This window comes from Patagioenas fasciata, chromosome 1 (assembly GCF_037038585.1).
Source record: "Patagioenas fasciata isolate bPatFas1 chromosome 1, bPatFas1.hap1, whole genome shotgun sequence".
Lineage (NCBI taxonomy): Eukaryota > Metazoa > Chordata > Aves > Columbiformes > Columbidae > Patagioenas > Patagioenas fasciata.
The window spans coordinates 99,464,813-99,486,482 of NC_092520.1; the positions used below are offsets into that span (position 1 = coordinate 99,464,813).

Consider the following 21,670-nt stretch of genomic DNA (forward strand, 5'->3'; position numbering starts at 1 on the left):
AACTTTAACTTGGTTGGTTTGGTTCCTCTTGAATTTGTGACCACAAAAATTATCAGGCAAAAACTAAAAAAAAAAGTTAAGAGCTAGTAACCAGACGTTGTGAAGATGACAACTAGCTAAAATACACAGCAACTCACTTCAAAATAGGCAATGAAGTTCCTGAGTCTCAGCTGGCTGGCATCTCCTGCCTTTCTAGTAAAAGTTACCTTTTTTTTATAGTGATTCTTCTTACCCTGAGCTTCATATTTCTTTTCAAAACAGAAAAACAATGTCAGACTCCACAAGAAGAGCAAAATAAGTAATAGCTACATTTCATAGGAGGTTACTGCTAGTAGCTGTAAATTTAAAGTGAAAAAAAGAGACATAAAGCCAATGTTCATGTTAAACACCGAGTATGACCCCAGGAATGCAACACGGGGGCAGAATTCTGAGACCAAAACGTAATATCTAAAATCAAGTCATTTATTTTTTCCTATTTACTTTGACCACTTCTCCTTTCTAATTTAATAGCAATGGTTGAAGAGTGCAGAATAGAGTTGCACCAATGAGAAGCACTGTGTTAACAGGTACCACGTGTTAAAACAAATTGCCTTGTCCCAGGACCTCAGATGCTTCAGTCTGGGAACACCAGCTCTCTGAATGAAATTCAGTGAGGATGTATATCCTAACACCAAGCAATTCATCAACATCCCTCCACAGTGTTTTAGGTACACACCCAGCACCACAGGCTGAGGGCCAGACTGAAGAGTGCCTGTATCACTCTCCCAGATGAGGCTTTGCTGAATATGTTCATAATTAGTCCAAACACACACCAGTTTGGCAGATGTTTTCAGCCATTTTCTATGCCTTCTGGATTACAGACAGTCAATACAATCAAAACCAACCAACCAGTCAAAAAAAAAATTATTTGAAGGTTTCCTACCAACTCCTACCACAGCTGCTGTCTGATGTGGGATAGGGGTGCAGAATCTGTGCCAGGCAATGATTTTGTGACCTAGGACCCTACTGAAAGGATATAATGGGTGAAAGCTAGAACAATGTCCTCCCCCATGCATGGAATCACACCACTTCAACTGGAGGTCGTCCATATGAATACCAATGAGATGCTCACCCCATCGCTGTTGGGCCATTAGGGGTTTGCCTTCACCAATGCAAGAAGAGCAAGGTGATGGAGGATGGAGTGCAACTGCATCGTGGAGCTTTCATGCCCATGTGCTACTCTGGGAGTAGCATCAGGTTGCAGGGCGAGTGATGTGGCCCTCAGCAGTGATGAAGCGCTCCTTGTACTTGCAATTTCTCCCTTCTGCTGCCCTCTTGCCCCAGGGCAGCCTCAGGCCCTGCAGCACTACACCCTCCTGGAGCTGCTTTAGGAGCACCGCAGCTCATGACACAGTGACATGGACATCCTGAATCCAGTGTAAATTGAGACTGGCATGTCCGCTGGGCTTGGCCTGCAGAGTTGTGACATCTTGGGAGGTGTCTCAGTCACAAAATATCATTGATTTGTGATGTGACTCTGAGCCATGGACTCGTAACGAACAGCAGCAGGTTTACCAGCTGAAACACGGTCGTGGAGAAGTCCAGTCCAAGAAAACAAAAAGTCAAACTTCTCATACAAAAGGCAAATGCCTAATTGACCTTGGTTTCTATTAAAGAGATTCAAAGCAAAAGAAAAAAAAAAGTAGTAATGAGTTGGCATCTTCTGTGTAATCAGTGAACCAAGCCCTTTGCTAAGACCTTAGAAACAAGGATTGTGGAAGAATGAACTACTCTAATCCAAGCTTTCATGGCACTAGAAGTCCTGTCTGGGCTTTTGAGCAGCCATACATCGCTTGTCCTTAGCAGCAGGCTGCTGATCTTCCAAATAAGCTTGTCTTTAGCACATGCTTAAGACAATGCCCAAGCTAAGCAGAGAGAGTTAAAAGGAAAGAACAACAGACCGTTGTCCCAAAACCAGGGTTCTTTCTCCCTGGTGTGCATACAAATGAGCCAAATTTAGCACACAGAGATGAGATATGGTTTATTACAGAGTTGTACAAGTTTGGATGCTGGAACGAAGCCAGCATACCAGAAAGAAAAGTAACAGCCATTATACACAAAATCTGATCCCTGCTCAGGACAGTCCTGAAGAGCCAATTGGTTACACATTCGCATATTGGTTACATAGTCATTTCAGCATATAATGAGCGATGTTCCGCTAAAGGATGCTTTATCCAACAGTCTCGAGATATATGTAAAAACAAGAGTCAACTAATTGTGCAGGCTCCAGAATGTCTTCACTGCAAGGTCAGTAATCTCTCTAGTTTCTGATCAGTTGTTTTTCAAGTCACTCTTATCTTTGTTAGAGGAGCAGACTGACCTAAAACTAAGACGATTTACACATCTTTAGTCAGGAATTGCCAACAGGATTCATTCTTCTAAGTGGTAATGACTAACATAGAGGAGAGAGGAGCAAAGTCAGACCAATGCACAGACTCCTGATCACTCACAGCTCTCACCTGCCAGATGTTATGTACAGCTGGAAATGCACATTGCTGATCTCCTGGCTGAGTGCTAAGAGCAGGATCTCAGAGCAGGAGAGCATGAGGTCTGTCCCTGTTATTGCAGGGAAGCTGGAGGCCCATTACGTGCAGCACGATGCCAGCCACACACTTCCTAGGCAGCCACAGCTCTTTAGAGCAGCACAGGGAAAGTCTTTTGGGGCAAGCAGTTAGTTTGACTACAAGAGACATTTAAATCATCAGTCCCCAAGGTCACTGGCCCCGTTGTCACACAGTCAAGTATGACATACAGTCTCCTTCTCCATCACCTGACAGCTCAATCTCTGCTAAAACCTGCATTTTAAGATGCTTTACATTCAGATCTGCCATTCTTGCAGACAAAACAGAGGCATCTCTGAAGCACTAATTAACTTGAGAGCCATACTCAACAATTGCACAGTAAGATAATCTTCAGCTTTAATGTATTTCAGCACAGAAAATGAAAATGTGGGTTAGAAAAACAATTCACTCATGAGGCATCCGTACTTACAGGAAGTGAAATACAACCATTTGTGCCCAATGTCCTACCATCTGTGTCGAGCCTATCGATAAACCTCTCCTGACAGGAAGAAATACTGTTCCTGTAAAGGCATCCTTAACGTAATATGCCTCTACAGCATTGGGCTAGACTAGGTTTGAAAACAGCCTTTTATAACACACAGATGAATTTAGCACTTAAGAAGATTAATGGATTCATAAATAGCCTGGGAATCCAAAGTCATTAAATTTAGTTCACGGAACAGGTCAGATAGGCATTTATCAAACCATCTGGCATCTTTCTTCCCTGGGGAAAAATCTGGTCGAGCTATGGAGAGCTGAGGAGCCATCGCAACACGGAGGGTTTGCTTTTCTCTGTACTCAGGTTTCCTCTAGAAATTGCTGGTGCTAATTAGAAAGTAGTCGATCTTCCTGGACAGAGTGCTGCAGACCAAAGCAGACTGCCCCAAGGCACGTCTCTTGACACCGCTGGGGATGCCACCCTTTTGCTGCTAAAATGTGCAGGCAAAAAAAGCAGCTTCCCTGTTTCTCACAGCAGCTGCTCGGGTAGCTCAGAAGCACAGCCATTTTGCACGTGGGCTGATGTTGGCTTTCTCCAGAGCTGGTCACCCTACAGGCTATGGGACCGCCTGCGGGGTTGTTCACAGATGTGCTGTCGTGCAAGTGCTGGTGGAGGCCGAGGGCATTAACTCTCAACTCACATCCGAGCTGCTCCAGACAGTGTGAACAGACCCAACCCAAGGTACTTTTGCTGAAGCGTTGAGCCCTTGTGGAAAAAGTTTGTTTATTTCCCCAGTTCTCACAGGAAATCACACATGTAAGATGGCACAGGAGCTGCTAAGACAAGGTCTTGTGCATTAATTCGTACACTACCCACCATTTTTCAGCTGCTCCGTGCCCAGTCCATCTTCAGCTGGCCTGTCCTTTGTGTATGTTTTTGATTGCTCACCAGTGCGTGACTGGAGGAGGGGGCAGAGGCAGGGACAGCTGCTCTCAGTTGGTTTTAGCCAATGTGTTGTCCATACTGAACCCCCATCTTAGCAAAGCATGAGCCAGGGGGGCTCCCCCTCTGCTGCTGCTGCTGCTCCAGAACCTGAGGAGACCCAGATGAGGCAGAGGTGGAATTCATGTTTGTGTTGAACTGCTTATGAAAAGGCAAGGGTTGGGGAAAAAGAAATGGTTTAGGTAAATGTTTGAGAGGGGTTTTTTAAATTAATTTTTATTCCTATTATTTCATGACATTTTAGCAGCAATACAGGATTGTATATGTTGTATGATTTCATATGAACATGAACATGATAGTACCATAAGCCATGTATAATGATTTAATATAGTTAAATTATCACAGAAGTGAATTTCTATATAGTCGCTTATTTTTTAAAGCATTGTTACTTAACACAAATGTAAGCACGGTCACGTTCTAGGTTAAAGTGTCTGTTCTTTATGCTGCAATAATTAGCTTGCCATTTGCTCTAGCCTATAAAAAGGACATTCATATGCACGCATTTGAGTAGCCTACAAAAACCCCATCAGAGTAATTCAAGGTTCTCAAAAAAATATGGGTTTTGAGAAGTTAATTTATTTCTGTGAGGAAAATATCATATTATTTTATTAATGTGCTCTGATGATACATAAAACATGATAATTCTTTCTGGTTATATTAGCAGCTTTCATTGAAGATTCCAAAGATAACACATGTAAGATGCCGTATAAAGGAAAATGATGGAATAGTTGCTTAGTACAGCATAATATGACATGCTATGTGGTATGCATTAGTGGTGGAAATATAAAACATTTAGTAGGGCCCAGTTGCATTTGTCATCACCATGTTCTGCCCCTGCTGTCATGCCATGAAATAATCTACAAATAAAAGCAATATATTCCTTGAAACAATATATTCATTGAAAAATAAAAACACATTGAAATGACATTAATAGGTAAGCTCTTAAGTTTCAGTAGCTTTGTCTCAGGGAAGAATGTTTCAACAAACATGGATCCATCTGGTTCTCCTGCATCTGTGCCCGGATGGCAGGGGGACAAAGGATCGAAACCTGTCTGTAGTCATGGCCAAAACATTGTCCCCATCCCAGACCCATCTGGGGCAGGTGCCTACCCCAGGTGCTGCTGTCCTGTCCACGAGGGTTAGAGCTGCATCTCTGGATGCTGCCCAGGACAGACCTGCTCCCCACACACCCACTGTCTGTCAGGGTAAGAAGAGCGGGTCTGGTTTTCCTGCCTCACCTCGCTCTCATAAAGTTGGTTCAACTGGAGTTGGCTCGTCCACACAGATCCCTCTTCCCCTCACTCCCAGCAGAGGACATCACATGTCTCTAAGAGAAACTCAACCTGATGGCTTTTCCTCCATTGCTCATCTTCCACACAACTCTGTGAGTGTCTGGGAAGCTCTGCAAAACCACAAGGCAGATTTTTCACCCAGAGTGGTGAACCAGATCCCACCAGCTCCCAGGTGAATCTGGAGTCAGATCCAACCAACCTTCCCAGGAGAATTTGGAGCCAAATAAGTATCCAATGCCCACAACATGAACTTTTCCCTAATGACTAGGAAGGTACACGGACTAAATGCGTAAGCAGGACCCACGGTCCAGGCAGCCTTCAGACTATTTGATCTGCAAAACAATCACTGTGAAAAGTGCTGGGAGGTAACAAGAGGAGGCAGCTTCATTACTGTCTTCCCCCACCCCAGAAGAAACCCCATCAGTCAGTTCATCCAGCTGTGTTGTGTTACTGAAGACTTCAGTGGTGTTTGCCAACTCTTCGGGAAGGCCCATCTGGAGCAAGAGTTTAGTAATAAGGCTGTTGAACTTGCTTTCCGTGGTGGACCAAGGCTCCTCACTTGGAGTTGGGCCTTCAGACGTGAAATTTAGCTCCGCTGGGTCGAGACAGTAACCTTCTGGTGATCTCTCATAGAGCACATCTATCAGGTCAATCCCGGCTACTGAGGAAGGGGAGGCACAGGGAATATCCCTGACAAGCCTGTAATTCTCCATCCACTCCTTCAGCCACTCAATCCGGCAGTCGCACTCCCAGGGGTTGCGGAAGAGGTACAGCCGCCCCAAGAAATACACGGGCTGGAAAACAGAAAAGGGCAGGGTCGTCAGGTTGTTGCTGTTCAAGTGCAACGCGACCAGGCTGGTGAGATTTTCAAAAGCCCCTTCCTCAATGTAGCTGATCCTGTTGCGGTCCAGGTAGAGGACCTCCAGCTCCCCCAGGTCCCTGAACCACGTGTTGGAAATGTTTCTGAGGAAATTTCCCCCCAGGTTGAGCATCTTCAGGCACCTCAGGCCATCAAAGGAGTTTTCTGGAAGCTCACTGATCAAATTGTCATTCAGGTACAGGTACTCCATCTTCTGGCAGCCCTGAAAAGCTCGTTCATGAACAACGTTTATCCTGTTGTCCTGCAGATTCAGGTATTTCAGCTTGGTCAGGCCCTGCAAGGAGTTATAGGCTACTGCTTCAATCCTGTTTCTCTCCAGGTAAACATGGGTCAGGTTCTCCATGCCCCTGATGGCACCTGGGATCCTCCGGAAATTGTTCTGGAAGCAGAAGAGCTCCTGCAGAGCATGCAGCTCGATGAAGATCCTGTCTGGGATGTTGAAAAGGTTGCAGTCTGCTAGGTCCAGCTTGACCAGCCGTCTGAGAGCCGTGAAAGTCCGCGTGTGGAGATACCGAATGTACTCATTGTGGGCCATCTTCAGCTCCACCAAACTGGGCAGACCCTTGAAAGCCCCTGGGGTGATGAAGGAAATATTGTTGTGGTTGAGCGACAGGGATTTGAGGGAAGGCAAGGTCCCAAAGGCTCTCTCAGAGAGGAACTTGATGCTGTTTTTGTCCAGGTTGATAGAGGAGGCTTCACAAGGGAACTGGCTAGGGATCTGCCCCAGACCAGCACGATCGCAGAGGACGGAGCAGCTCCGCTCCTGGGTGCACACACAGTTGGCAGGGCAGGACCGCACACAGGCCCATACCGCGTGGACATGGGGGACCCAAAGGAGCACTGTCAGGAAAGAACACCCCCTCCCCATGGAGGTGTGGGAGGAGAGAATCAGGATGCATTGTTAGCAAATACATTAGCCACAACAGGAAGAAGAGATTACGCTGTCTTTGCCTCCCTTATAGCCAGGCTAATTGTTCCTGGCTACCTGACCACCAGTGCTGACTGGGGAGGTGTCATGAAAGATTCCTAAAAAATCTTGTGCTAGGATTTTTAAACCCTCCAAGAAGGTATATATATAACATAATCTAGAATGTCATCTCTGATTAATTTCTCTCCCCAACAGGTGGAATCACCTAGACTAGAGTATTGCTCAGTGTCTCTGTGACTGGTCTCTCTGAAAGCTGATGGGGACACGGTTTGGTTGGGGAGCAGGCAGAGATGCTTTGAAGCCCAGCAGCTGTGGATGGGCTGCAGTATTTTTGCGGGGGAGGGCAGTGTATGCTGGTCCAGCAGTGGGCAGGGGAGATCAGTTAGTTCCCTGGGACACACTGAATCCATGCTTTTTGCTTCCTTCTTTTCTTCATTCATTCAACCTAAATGTTTCGCTACTAGACCATGAGCTGGTGCAGCACTGCAAGTGGACCTATCACCTGCTACAGTGTACAGCAGTACAGTGCTTCAAAACACATTCCCACTATGTTTTGGTAGAAAGGCATGAGGAAAAACAAATTAAGGGATATTGTTCAACTGCTTTTTTCATTATCGCATCATAAATTAGATACTTTGCACCTTCAGCACAATTTTTACTGTTTTGCCCATTCTCAGGACAGTCACCATAGTGCCTTATGTTTGATGGGAGCAGCCACTTTGTCCTTTTATCAAGCTGACATGGGAGGTGTGTGGTTATTGTGGTTTCTCTTCAAGTTAGTCCCACGCAAGTATGACAAGGAAGATAAGGAGAAAGTTCTTGGGGAGAAATCAAAGAATGAAAGGGAGATATCGGCCTCCAGAGACAGGCATTTTTTTGGGGAAAATACATTCAGTCAACAAGCCATCTGCAAAATAAACTCATTAGAGAGGAAGAACTGAAGGCAGATCTCATTGTGCAATTGCTCTCACAGGCACATCCCACCTGCCACTCAACAAAATGAGCAGCCACACCAGCAACCTCTCCACATAGTCACGAGCAGGAAACACTAGGATTGCTACTGACTGGTTTTTCTGCTGCTGTTTATTGACTCCCGCACATGCATCATCCTTTTATATCGTTTTTCAACGAGGCATGAGACACCAACAGCTTTGCCAACAGTCACCTTCCTTACAGCATTGCTGGAACCATGTGGCTGCTGCTGCGTGCATGTCAAGCCCCAAGGGCCAATGAACAGACTTTTCCCCACATTCCTGCTGACCGTCTGGAGAGAGAAGCTCCCAGCAGCCGGGCTGCCTCTCCCCACCAGTTTGCAGCACAGCAACTGCCCACTACAGCTGCATTCCCGATGGACATTTTAATTGACAGACTTGTGAGATGACATGCCAGCAGGTGCCAAGCTTTTGTTTTTGCAGCATCTAAGGTTTTAATGTACAGACCAAATGATAGGTCGAACTGAAATTGCTCTGCCCTTTCTTTGTCCTTTTTAAAGGTAACATGCGCGGTACTGTAAGTACTGTATTGAGTTCACGCTGCCTGTGCCTTATTCAAGCAGGAGACTTGCAAAACCAGTTGCTGGGCGGGTCTCCATTGACAGAACTTCACCCCAGGAGCTGCCCAGCCTGCTTCTGTTCGACCCAACCTGGTCATTCTATGTAGAAGAGGGATTTAGGTATTTGGAGGGAGCATCTCAGAGGACTTTAACTGTGGCCTCTTTATTGAAATTCAGGTCCCACCAAACCTGGCCATGCTATTGTGACTAGAGAATTAGCAAAACAGCAGCACTTCAAGGATAAATGATGGTGAACAACTCTGAAAGGTGAAAAGGATTTAGACAGATTGTCTTTTTGTTTGCATGTTCTCCTTTTTCCTGAGCCCTTATCTAACAGCCATAGCTAAAGTCCCCTACGGTCAGGGCCTCTGGTAGACAACAAGTGAGAAGTTTAAGGGCAGCAGGGGCAACAACCTGCTGGCCTCAGATTGCTCTTTCTTCGTGCAGGATGCTCAGGGACTGCCTGGTTTGCTAGCCTTTGCACCAGTTCACACTGCTGCTTGCGAACAGGGGCATATGTTGTTTTTGTTACACAGTTACATAAACTGAGGGCCAGACAGATTAAGGATTTGCCAGTTCCCAAATGTCTGAGGGCAGGTGGCTGTCTAGAAATGATGGATGCAATTGTTGCTGCTGGAACAAGAACTCATGGGCTCATGGTGACATCCAGAAGGGCACATATGCACAGGCTGTCCTATACGTGGGACTGTCCCAAGCAAGTTCACTGTTTAGTTACAGCTGCCCCAACCTCAGTCCCATCTCTGGCCTTCAGAGTAGACCTCCCTCAGCATGTGTACACTGTTTGTTTGCAGCGTAGGAATGAGCAGGCTGATACCCAAATCCCCTCCTTCCCCTCCCTGCTTGTTCTCTAATCACTTGATAAAGGAAATGTCTGTACCCAAGCCATATCCAGCCTGTTCTCCTTTTTCTCAAGGGTTTTTTAGTGCCACATCTGGGTCTTTTGCTAGTGGCATTTCACGGCACACTTCCAAGATCTCTATTCATGAGTGTATCTTTTTGCATCGAGCAGTACCTAGAAAGCAAACACTTGAGGACCATCCAACTAGCAAACAATCCCCTAACATTAGGAGCTCAGAGGAACCCCTCAGCCACCACAATCTTTGTGGCATCCTCTCTCTCTTTCTCTTGCAAAGGAAATTAACCAAAATCCTTCATCGGAACCCCACCAAACCCTCAGAACTGCTGCTCAGAGCACAGGAGATCAGATCTCTGTTGGTCAGCTCTCCTCCGACCAATATAGTACAAAACATTTCCACTTCCCCTCCCTTGCTCATTGCCTTTGCCCAAAAAGAATGTTCTTTGCTTTTAGCACTGTGGCAGCAGACAGGGCAACAGCTGGAAGGTGCCTCCAGCTCGTTGACACAGAGGGTGCTCCAATGAGGTGTGTGTTAAAGTGTGAAATACAGCAGTAAGGTCAGAAAAAATTGTGAGATTAAGGAATAAACAAAATTCCACCCAGGGATGATCTGTTTTGCTCTTTTAAATACTACGGTTATTCAGTATTTGAAAGGAAGAGTGAGAGATCAAAAACATGTTTGCAGAGCTTTTGGAAGGGTATAAAGACAATCATGGCAATAATTGAATATTTAACCTACACCTTTCCAAACGATCTGTCTAATGCACTACTGGGTAATGCAGAGTAAGAGCATACTCACCATTTAAAATGATGGCAAACATTACCTTGATTATTCACTAGTGGCATTTCAGGTCTGGCAAGCAAACTTGAGGGATCTAAAAGCACACAGGAAGAGTAGAGACTGGTTTCATCCTCTGTCATTTCCCTGCATCATTTTCCCAAAATAAGCTCTATGTTCAGAAAGAAAGAAGGAAAAAGTTCTTCTCCCACACACTTTCAAACTGAAGAAGTTCCCAGCACCTTCCTAATGAGCGTCTTTCTTCCACCACTGACCTTCTCAGGGAATCTTGCAGCTTTCTGCTATTCCTTTTCATGAGCTCATCTACATCCTTCCCACCAGCTGCACCAAGGACACGTTTCCATCATCTGAGGTGAGAGAAGATCACCAACAGCAAGAGACTGGCCATCTCCCCAGGACATAGGTGCTGGTATAGAGGAGCGTAACCAGCTTAGCATCAAACAGTCAAAACTAAAATTCCCAACAGAAATCCCCTAGATGCATTGCTTACCCAGCCAGGCAGTGGCTGTGTCCTCCCTCCTGCTCCTGAGGCTGCCATTAGCCATACGAGTCAGTCTCTGAAAAATTGGCATTTTTTCTCGCAAGCTATCATTTAATGGCAGGAAAATCCTCTGTATCAGAGCAGGATTAGTGGAGATGGAAGAATGTGTTTGCCCTCTAAAGCTCCCAGAGCAAAACAGGGATTGCAGACAAACCAAGCTGATACTTTCTCCCCTCTGCCAGGCTACTCTCCCCCTAGCATTAAAAAAAAATAATAATACAGTCCAGAATTGGACTACTGCCATTCAAACAGCATTGCTGAAAGTCATTATTCCACTCCTCCTTATGTAATGGCAGAGGAGGTGGGAGTGAAGGGTGCAGCCTAAATGGGATTATATTTTGGGGCAAGCACAGGTTTATGGTTTCTGTTTGCTGAGCTCTCCAGACTCAGTTTGGGACTTTCTCCTCCCATGCACATTTTCCCAACAACACAAGGAGGAGGGTCAACAAACACAGGGAGCTTACATGGTGTATATGGCCTTGATAAGAATGAATTCTGCCCTGCATGTAAGTGTGTTTTGCTTGAGATGCTGCAGTTGGTGCATGGAAATCATAAGGACAGGTTCTGTATGTGGCAATGTTTTCTGCATTCAGGATGTGAACTGGTTTTTAAAGCCTTTTCTAACAGAATGATGATGCCTTCTTTGGAGAATGGGGGCTGAATAAGTGAGTTATTTCAGCCTCCCATACCTTAGGTAATTGCATTCACCATGTCAGAGGGAAAAAATAGCTCTACTCTTTATTTCTATGTGTATTATTATTTTTTTTTCCAGGAAATGGAATTCTTGATGAATTTATGCTTGATACAGCAAGAAAGATTCAGCTGGGAACTAGCCTGCTGCTGCTTGGGTCTTCCTGAAAATTGAAGCACCCAGCTACATCGCATTTATTTTGTTTTGGCTTTCCTTCAGTCTTGAGGCATCTGGCTGGCACTTCAGTAAATTTGTGTCTGTCTGAACAGCATGTAAGCAGGCTGGTGCTGGGGGGCAGGCTGGAGGGAAGGGAGTGACCCATATATCACTGATTTTATCTGAAAGATACCTTTTCCCACCAGCTTGCTGTACCAACCCCCCAGCTTTGCACTACTGTGCTTTGCACCACGCTGCTTTGCACAGAGGAGAAAAGAGATTTGCGAAGCCACACACAGGGGTGTTGTGGCCTCTGTCATGCAGCTGAAGCTGCTGGAGACCTTATGGGAACAAAAGTGGCACTCTCTGGTGTTTCCACCAAAGATCCCAGAACACCAGGAAATCACAACCTGTCTGATCGCAGAAAGCAGGTAACTGCCCTTTTGGTCATAAAGAAAACTGGCAGGGGGGAGGAGGGGGAAGCACTGTTCCCATCTCCATTTTCCCCAACATTTACCAGAGTCCTAAAGGTGGAACCAGAAAGGTTGTCTCTTCCCTGATGCACACATGAGGTAGATTAGGGGTGGGCAATGAAGGGACGTGGACACGGACAATTTGGCATGGCATCAGTTGACAGCTCCCCAGGGACCAGAACTGCTGCTCAGTTTGCACAGCAACACTAAATCTGCTCACCAGAAACAAGTAGGGTCTGATCTGCACCAAGGCACCAGGTTTCTGTGGAAATTCTGGGGCTCTCCTGTGCCTCGCTGTTCTTCTTCCAGGTGCACAGTAAGGGACCAATGAGTATGGGACATGAAAGATCACTGAGCCCCAGAAAGTGCTTATGTGATCTGCAGAGCCACCTCCCCAAGAAGGGCAGCTCGAGGGACCTGGCAAAACACATCCCTGTAAGGAGGACCCTGGGAGACTCCTCTATGTACAACGGTGGGTGAGGGCTGGTAGGCTGGTGACTGGGGGAGGCTTGTTAAACTGGAAGCTGTGTGTACCTCAGCAGTCACTTTCGAGGGTGAGGAGAGGGTGGCAGTAGGTGCCTATCGCAAATCAGCAGCCGCGGTGTCATGGGCGATGCTGCTGAAGCAGGCTGCAGCAGAGGAAGGCTGGCCGGGAACACCTCAGAGAGCTGCTGCAACAGGCAGCCCTGCCGTAGCCAGCACAGACATGATTAGCTCCCACAGGAGCTTCTGACAGCAGTTCTGCCCTCAGTGTCCCACATACAGACCTCTGTGGGTGCGGCTGGCCTGGTGATATAGAGCCCAGCCCCGCTCTGGCCTTTTCTGCTGCAGTTGGAAATAGGAATGGCTGAAATAGCCCATGTCCTGCCCCAGTATGAGCCCACCTCCCACCCACAGCCTCGCCAGTGACCTTGCACTAGCACACCTGGAGCTCCTCCCTGGCCAGCAGCAGCAGCTCCGAGGCTCACAGCTGTATATTCCTGGACATCACTTATGGGCAGCAGCCTCGTGCACCTCCAGACCACAGCACAGAGAAGATATGAACATCTCAGCATATGCACGGGGGGTGGGCTGGGGGTGGGAAACACACTGAGGTCACCATTTCTTAGGAAAGTCTTCTGCTGCTGGCAGCCAGCTGCATTGATTCTTAAAATAAACAAACTTAGTCTTTAAAACCACACCTCAACATTTTCCAGAGCATGACTCATGGGTGGTTAATGCTGAGGGGTGAGCACACTGCAGATGCTCAGTTCTGGGAAGCTGCTGTGGCTGCTGGGCTGGAAGTTAACTCAGAAGCTACAGATCTTGCTGCTGTGGCTCTGCACTGGTAATTTTTTTGCCACCAAGGGCTCTTACTCATGACCTGTCCTGCCCTTTTTAATCTTTGGGAAATCAGAGAAGCCAGAGGTTAACATAGCAATGTAGTCAAGCCTAGAAAGCAGCAGAGCTAAGCTGCCACTGAAAAAACAAATATATAAATATATATATAAATTATAGTATATATATACATGATCTTCCATTAAAAGAATTTAGCCCTGACTGGAGGACCATGCTCTGCTTTGGTGTTGTGTTTCACGAGCTGGCAGCAAGGACAAGCACACCTTGCAGGGCAAATCTGTGCAGACTCGATGCAAGATTGCTTCTTCATGGCCAGGGGCATTTTGTGTGATGGTGGGTTAAGGATCTGATTGTAGCTCCTATCTCTGATAGAGACTGATATGATTTTAAATGATCACTAGGAACCACTTCTTGTAGTGGTTCTCACTTCAAGTTAAAATATTCCCTTATTTTCAAAGGGTGGCTAAAAACAGCTGGTGGGCATAATCTCACCTAGCTGGAGATGAGAGAGGTCTCATCTCACCCACTAAAACCACCTACCTGTGGGCACCAATCGCAGTCCTCATCAGGGCCCATTGTCACTGACAGAGGATGACAGCCAGCCAAGGACATGCAGCTTTGTGGGCACCTCCACACCATTAGACATCAGTGCTGGGTTAGGTGGATTCCAAGCATCACACGTCCAGATGCTTCCAGCCAAGTGCTGCTGTCCTTAGAGCAGTGAAGAGACAGAGCTGCTTGCCTTACTCCAGCAGCTGAACATCTTCAATCTCCTGTTTTTTTAATCTCTAAGAGCCACTTGCGTTCGTGGGACCACTGCAAGGGGTTGAGGTCCCTGTGCCACAGAGAGCCTGAGTGCCTCTGCCTGCCCCAGGGTTTTGGTTTCCTGAGGTTCTGTAACAGCAGCCACAGCTCAGCGCATACTTCCCCTCTTCTCACAGCAGCAGCTGCGCTGCACATCTGAGCCTTCCCTGCACATGTAATCACTGCTGGGGTGACCTTTGAAGTAGCTGCCTCAGCATTTCTCGCCAGGGCTCCTGTTTTTGTCTCTGTCCCATGAGACCCAGGCTGCATGTAGAGTGGTCACCCAGCTGGCCACCCTGCTGCGAGCACAGCTCCAGATGGCGTAGGTTTGGGGCAGGGAGAAGCTGTCCTCTGTGGCAGGGACTGCTGTGCTGCCAGCAGACAGGACGCACCAGCATATGCAACTTCAGCACAGCCTGCACCACCACCAGAAATAGTGCTTGGGTCACGAGCAGTGTTGCTGCTCACAGGAGACACAGCAGCAGTTGAGAAGCCCACAAAGTCTTCAAGAGCTAAGAGTAAAAAGCCTTTCCGTTACTCAGAACAGAGGACAGCTTTTCTTCTGCAGATAGGGCTTTCGTTTTTGTCTGGACTGAGGCCCTCAGGCTTTGCTCAGGCATTAAGGTCCAGGGCCCTGAGGGCACCTGTAGGTGTTATATGGAGAGTCTCCCCCAGGGCGTTCCCCCACCCTGCCCACGGGGCCAAGGGCGCCATGACCTCATTGGGCTGCCTTCTGTTGGTCCCACCCCTGACGGAGAAGATTGATGCCACCTCAAGAAATCCCTTGGAAGGGAGAGTTACTGTGCTGTCTCAACGTTCTCCCCTTGTATCCTCAGCAAGGAGGGTTGCCATCAGCAACAGTGCCTGCAAGCTGTCCATATGGCTCCTGCCCTTCAAAAATAAAGCCATCTCACCCCAAAGACATATTTTGTCCCCTAATTCCCCTCAGCAGCCTCTGATGAGTGTCCAGGTTTATTCTTCTGGGTGTACATAAAACTGTCCAAGCCTTGACCAGCTTCCCTGGCAAGACACAGCAGGCTGAAGAACAGCCCATTACCTGGTTTTACGTTCACCATGCTGGCCTGGTTTTGTGTGTGAAACATGGTAGCCCCGAAGCCACTTCACACCAGCAGCAGCTGCCACGCTGGTCCATGTCCCCACAGCAGTGCAGGCACACTGCCCAGCAGCGTGCTGCCATTGCAGAGCTGATATAGGTGAAAACCGCTTTTTTTTTTCTCCCGCTGCTGGGTTGGTCTGAGCAGGGATGCTTTCCCCAGCCCAACCTGTTGCACAGCCGTGTGCGTGATTAGGTAGAGACACTGTATCTACAGTCCTCCAAGGACTCCTCAACAGCCTAGCCCCCATCGCTTGACTTTACATGAGCTCTGAAGCATCTCGCCCCATCCGTATGCCATAAGCTCTCAGAAAAACCTGGGCACTGCCAGAAAAACAGATTTTCCTGCTGAAGCCTGGGCCCCAGTGCAGGCACAGCCCTCAGCAGACACCTACCCAGGGTCTGAGAGCGTGGGCAGTGCTGGGCACATCGTGATGCCCAGACCCAGCCCAAGGGTGAAGCATCCCAGCAGCTGCCTCACAGCAGGGCTCAGTTGGGCTGCTTACAGCAGTAACTCTGGGGAGACTCTACACCACCTGATCTGTGGCAGGTGGAAGGAGGGACAAGACAAGGCAACCAGCAGCAGCACTTGGCAAGAAATGGTCACCAAAAAGCCACTTAACTGCAGGGAGGGTAAGGAAGCAAAGCCAATGGAGCAGCAGAAAGAGCAGATAGTCAAGGTGGGCACCAGATCTGAAGCCCCAGCCCAGTTGCTGCACCGTGGCCAAGCCCTTCAGAAGGAGTGGAGGCCCAGGAGCCCACAGCTGCAGCAGGAACCTCTTCACAAAGGAAACAGCACACTCTAGGGTATGGAGACAGAAGCAGATGCAATGCACAGCAAACCACAGGCTATTGTATTTGCCTGTCAGCCCAAACCTCTGCTGACAGCCCCATCAGACATCACACAGACTCCATGCAAAGGGGACAAGGAGCCTGGGGAATAGACTGTAGCTCCATCAAGGTCAAATCCTCCCACTGCCTGGTGAGGGCAGGACAGAGACCCTCTCCAAGACTGTCTAGGCCACTGACTTTTACACCAGCTCATGAGGTCTCTCCTGGCCCATCCTGTAGATGTGGTGTGCTGGTTTGACTAAAAGTGAATTAATTTCCTTCATGCAGTTAGAAATCTTTCCTTTTTATACCAAGCACAGTCATTGTTTAGATTCAGGTTGAAAACAAGAAGATAACACCCTGGGACAGAGTTAATGATTTTAGTTGCTGTTGTATGGGAGCCAAGGCCTCTGAGCTCTGCCCACAGGCGTGAGGCAGTGAGGAAGGGGGGCACATAGATGGGGCAGAGCTTGACTGACATCCAGACTGATCAATGAGAGTATTCCATCCCATTAGCGTCATGCTTCATATTTAAGGAGAGTCAAGCTTCATCTGGCTAGGTCTCTGATGGAGCTAGGATGGAGACCTGTTCTGGGGAAATCTGTTCAGGAATTTCTTTATTTCAGCCTTTTGCTACCCTGCCGTTTGCAGAGGCCTCTGGGCCTTTCTGCCTTTTTCCTCTCCTCTCTTCTCTCTCTGGGATCAGCTGTTCGAGACCAGGTGCTGCTGCTTGGGACTGACTGCTTGATGTGGACAGAGTTCATGAACAATTGCATTGAGTATCTTTTATATCATATTTTCCATTTTATACCTATTATTAGTAGTATGTTAGTGTTATTTTGTTATTTTATTAAACTGTGTTTATCTCAATCCAAGTTTCTCCCTTCCCTTATGATTCTCTTCCCTATTCAGGGAAGTGAGTGAGCAGCTATCATGCTTATATTGCTAGCTCAGGTTAAACCATGACATGTGGTTTCAGGTCTCACTTGTGCTAATCAAACAGTAACATTTCCAGCAAGAAAGGAGCAGCACAGGCTGCTCTGCAGCAAGGGGCTGGGCACTCACCTGGGAAGCAAGTTCTCGCTTTCTGTTGCAATACAAGTATATGGATGCAATGCTGAAAAACAACATCATTGGGGTTACCAGGTGGCTCCCCACAATACCCCCAGGAGGGTTTGAGCTCATGCCGCTTTTTCTAGCACTATGGAAGCTGCTCTGCCCCAGCCCTTTGGCATCAGCGGGGTCTTTTCTATCCTGTGTAATAAAAAGAGAGCTGCTTGTCTCCGGCTTAAGTCCTCACGCTGTGCTTTCCGCAGACTGCTGCCCAAGGCAGTGACTACTTACAGTTCCTTGTTATCTAATGGGAAAGCTGCGCAGTACACACACAAAGGCAAGGACACATCGCACCGAGCTCCACTCAATTCCCCCTTAGTGGTTAGTGAGGTCATTAATCTTAATAAAGCTGCCTTCACAGCCAAGTATGGGCAATGCACAATGAACTTAAAACATAGCACTGCAAACATCTTTAGAAACAGCCTTTCTGCACTAAACACACAACAGCCAGTAGGTTATCTGATCCAACAGCCCTCCCAGGCCTTGCCAGAAGGTTTATTTACCTCCTGATGATTAATCTCTTTCACGTCCATGACAGGATCAGTGCCACCTTTTCCCCACTGTATAGTGTCAACATTCAGGGCAGGTTCATCGCTTACCTGTCTCTGCTTAACTTGGGCGCCTCTGTCAGGAGCCTAGTCTGGGGGAGAATGAGCCAGAAGCCCTGGGGCTCTTGAATCGAGGGATCTGGGGGGCTATAACTGTGCTGCAATGTGATTTTTTTTCTCTACCTGTCGTGGCACTTTCCCTTGCCTAACCATTGTGAACGTCAAGTAACAAGGAGCACTCCATCATGCCAAGCAGCTATAATTACCTGGTAATAGATCTAAAAGGATAATTCTGTTGTCTGTCAAAGACATTGGTAGATAGGAAAGGAGCCAATCATCAAATGAGAAATAAACTTCAATAACGTAATAACCAGCACACTAAGCAGAAGTTTAGAGTAGTATACACTTACAGATGTTCTAGAAGATTTGTTAAATGAACTTGTCATGCCTTCCTGAGCATGTAGCAGCAAAGCATTCAGTGTATAATCAAGCCCAGAGCAGTTAAAATACTGGGCTGAAAACACAGCAAGAGAACTTATTAAAAACTGTTCATTATGGCTGAGTCCTCCTTACAGGTAATGTTACAGCACAAATAGCCACATCCATACCTTTCACCCATGGCCCCTCCTAGCAGAGGAAAGGGGAGTAAGAAAGCTCTTCCCTGCATGGAGGAGCTCTTCCCCACATGGTACAGAGCACCCAAATGGCATGCATTGGACCGCTAAGAAAGGATGTGTCATGGCTAAAGGACAAAGAAACTCAGGGAATCCAAACACAGAGTGCATGAAACTCTGATAATAAACCATGCATCTCTCCAGGGCACACCAAAGTGGAGGAGCAGTCGCTGGGGCCGGGAGCAGCCCTGGGAGCAGCCAACAGCAGCTGTCTGCCATGCTGCCTTCTCCAAGTCTCCACCAGTCCATCTGCAAGGGGGCTAGTTTCTCCAGCTACAGCAACGTAGCTACTCAAACATCCACCACTGATATATGAAGAGTTTTTACATGGGTCTAAGATGATTTAAAAAGCTTGCAGAGCTTGTGGGAGGGAGGGGAACAGCCACCGTGGTAGATAAGCACACATTTACGCCTGCAGACTCTGCTTCCCACTCATTCCCTGCCTGTGATTTTATGGGCTGCTGATGCCCCCTCCTTGCCAACCCTGGATGTCACCAAAAAAGCCCCTGTGGCCGTGTTACAGGCAAACATGGCAAATCCCCCACACTGGGGCATATTTATGGACCACAGAAGTACAGCACTTCTGTTTATGCAAAAGGCTTTGTTTCCTGTCAGCTGCAGGCGACCATGGTACTCAAGGGACAAGGGGCACATCATCTTTCTCTGAGACATCAAACTGACAGTGACAGAGCAAACAGCTTCTCTACAGTAGGGTAAATACTATGCTCTTGGATAGGACTGGCACAAAGTCTCAAGCCTAGCAACTGGACACATGAAGAGAAAGCTCTACTCTTGCTAGTTCAATAGCAGCAAAGCTGCAGCCTGCAAATCCCTTAACAATTTCTAGGCTGCATCCAGGGATGCTTTGCAGGTTGCATCAGGCCTGCAGAAGGTGGGGGGGAACCCTCTTTGCACTTGTCAGAAAAGCCATGTTAGCGACAGCTGCACTTTAGCAACAAGTGCATGGCAACAAGTTGTTTGGGCTACCAAGCCTGATTTGAGTTATAACAGAGAGTCAGGAACATCTGCTCTGCGTGTATGGTGGGAAACAGAAAATAAATGAGAAAGTAAAACACCATGTGTATGAGGTAGGGGGAAGGAGATGCTGCAGAAATGCATTGATCAAGCTGAGCTGTAGGATCTGTGAAGGAGGGCTTCAGCATTAAAAAGAAATCACACCAGAGCTCTGCAAGACATCGCAGCCCTCAAAGAAACGCTGTTCTACCCAGAATTTCTCATTATGGTTATTATTTCCCTTTGATTTAGGCAGAACTTTCACATTTCTCCAAGACTTACCATGTTGTGCTGGGGTCACACATTTGGCACGTGAGGGTGTGGGACAGGGAAGGGGGCAGCGTACCCGGCCATGCAGGGCTGCATCTCCCTTCACCCTGCTGCCTGTCAGCACCTCTAGGGCATCCAAAACATCCTCTCTCTCCTTGGTGCTTGGTGAGTGTTTGCAGCTGCTGCTCAGGCATGCCTGGTGACAGCCTGTCCACGATCTCTCTCTCCAATCAGAGCAGTGGTCTCACTGGTGTAACAGAAGTGCTTGCCTTACCCTTAACTGGGACAGGGAAACTTCGCTGCTTGGGGCTACTGCTATGATTTTTAGCAGTGCAACTGCGGAAGTGGTGAATCAAAGCACCAAGCTGGGGTACCATCACACAAAATCACAGAGTCACAGAATGTTAGGGATTGGAAGGGACCTCGAAAGATCACCTAGTCCAATCCCCCTCCCGGAGCAGGAACACCTAGATGAGGTTCCACAGGAAGGTGTCCAGGCAGTTCTTGAATGCCTCCAGAGTAGGAGACTCCACAACCTCTCTGGGCAGCCTGTTCCAGTGCTCTGTCACCCTCACTGTGAAGAAGTTTCTTCTCAAATTTAAGTGGAACCTTTTGTGTTCCAGTTTGTACCCATTACCCCATGTCCTATCACTGGTTGTCACCGAGGAGAGCTTGGCTGCATCCTCGCGACACTCACCCTTTATATATCTGTAAACATTAATGAGGTCACCCCTCAGTCTCCTCCAAGCTAGAGAGCCCCAGCTCCCTCAGCCTTTCCTCATAAGGGAGATGCTCCACTCCCTTAATCATCTTGGTGGCTCTGTGCTGGACTCTCTCCAGCAGTTCCCTGTCCTTCTTGAACTGAGGGGCCCAGAACTGGACACAATATTCCAGATGTGGTCTCACCAGGGCAGAGTAGAGGGGAAGGAGAACCTCTCTTGACCTACTAACCACCCCCCTTCTAATACACCCCAGGATGCCATTGGCCTTCCTGGCCACAAGGGCACAGTGCTGGCTCATGGTCATCCTGCTGTCCACCAGGACCCCAGGTCACTTTCCCCTACACAGCTCTCTAACAGGTCGTTCCCCAGCTTATACTGGAACCTGGGGTTTTTCCTGCCCAGATGCAGGACTCTACACTTTCCCTTGTTAAATTTCATCAGGTTATTCCCCGCCCAACTCTCCAGCCTGTCCAGGTCTCGCTGGATGGCAGCACAGCCTTCTGGCGTGTCAGCCACTCCTCCCAGCTTGGTGTCATCAGCAAACTTGCTGATGGTACACTCTATTCCCTCATCCAAATCATTGATGAATATATTTCAGGTAGATACTTGGTAGGTGCCTTTGACAGAGCATCCCATTGGGTCTGAGGGACCCTACCGGTGCTGCAGTTTGGCTGTGTGTTGCCCAAGGGTCTCCAGCTGAAGGGCTATGGCATTGGGCCTTGGCACAAAGTACAGCAAAGGGCAAACATGGGTCCTTTCCCACTTGAGGGGCAGCAGCTTCCACAGGGGAGCAGGATGGGCAACATGGTACAGCAAGGTTGGCTTACACCAGCAAGGCCCAGATCTGAACACACCTTCTCTGAGACCCTCCCTCCCCAGCTTTGGGGCTGTGCCAGGCAGTACTACCTCTGTTTAGGTGGCTCCGTTAACACTTCAGAGACCTAAAAAAGATTAGGTGTTAGCCAGGGGATGTCAGCAGCACAGATACTGAAATACCCTTGAGGCTCCAGGC

The 21,670-nt window shown here is 47.8% G+C and overlaps 1 protein-coding gene across 1 annotated transcript; it reads right to left on the reverse strand.

Annotated features, from left to right (window-relative positions):
- Positions 1-2,699: 2,699 nt before the first annotated feature.
- On the reverse strand, positions 2,700-10,987 carry NYX (nyctalopin). Its single transcript, XM_071811775.1, has 3 exons — positions 10,860-10,987; positions 10,624-10,775; positions 2,700-10,520 (listed from the first exon to the last, which is right to left on the reverse strand). Exon 3 carries the CDS (start codon positions 7,079-7,081, stop codon positions 5,657-5,659), a length of 1,425 nt encoding a protein of 474 aa, XP_071667876.1. The 5' UTR covers positions 7,082-10,520; positions 10,624-10,775; positions 10,860-10,987; the 3' UTR covers positions 2,700-5,656.
- Positions 10,988-21,670: the final 10,683 nt, after the last annotated feature.

What these genes read in the sequence shown, in the direction of transcription:
- NYX (XM_071811775.1), bottom strand. Translation starts at nt 7,081, where the DNA reads ATGGGGAGGGGGTGTTCTTTCCTGACAGTGCTCCTTTGGGTCCCCCAT.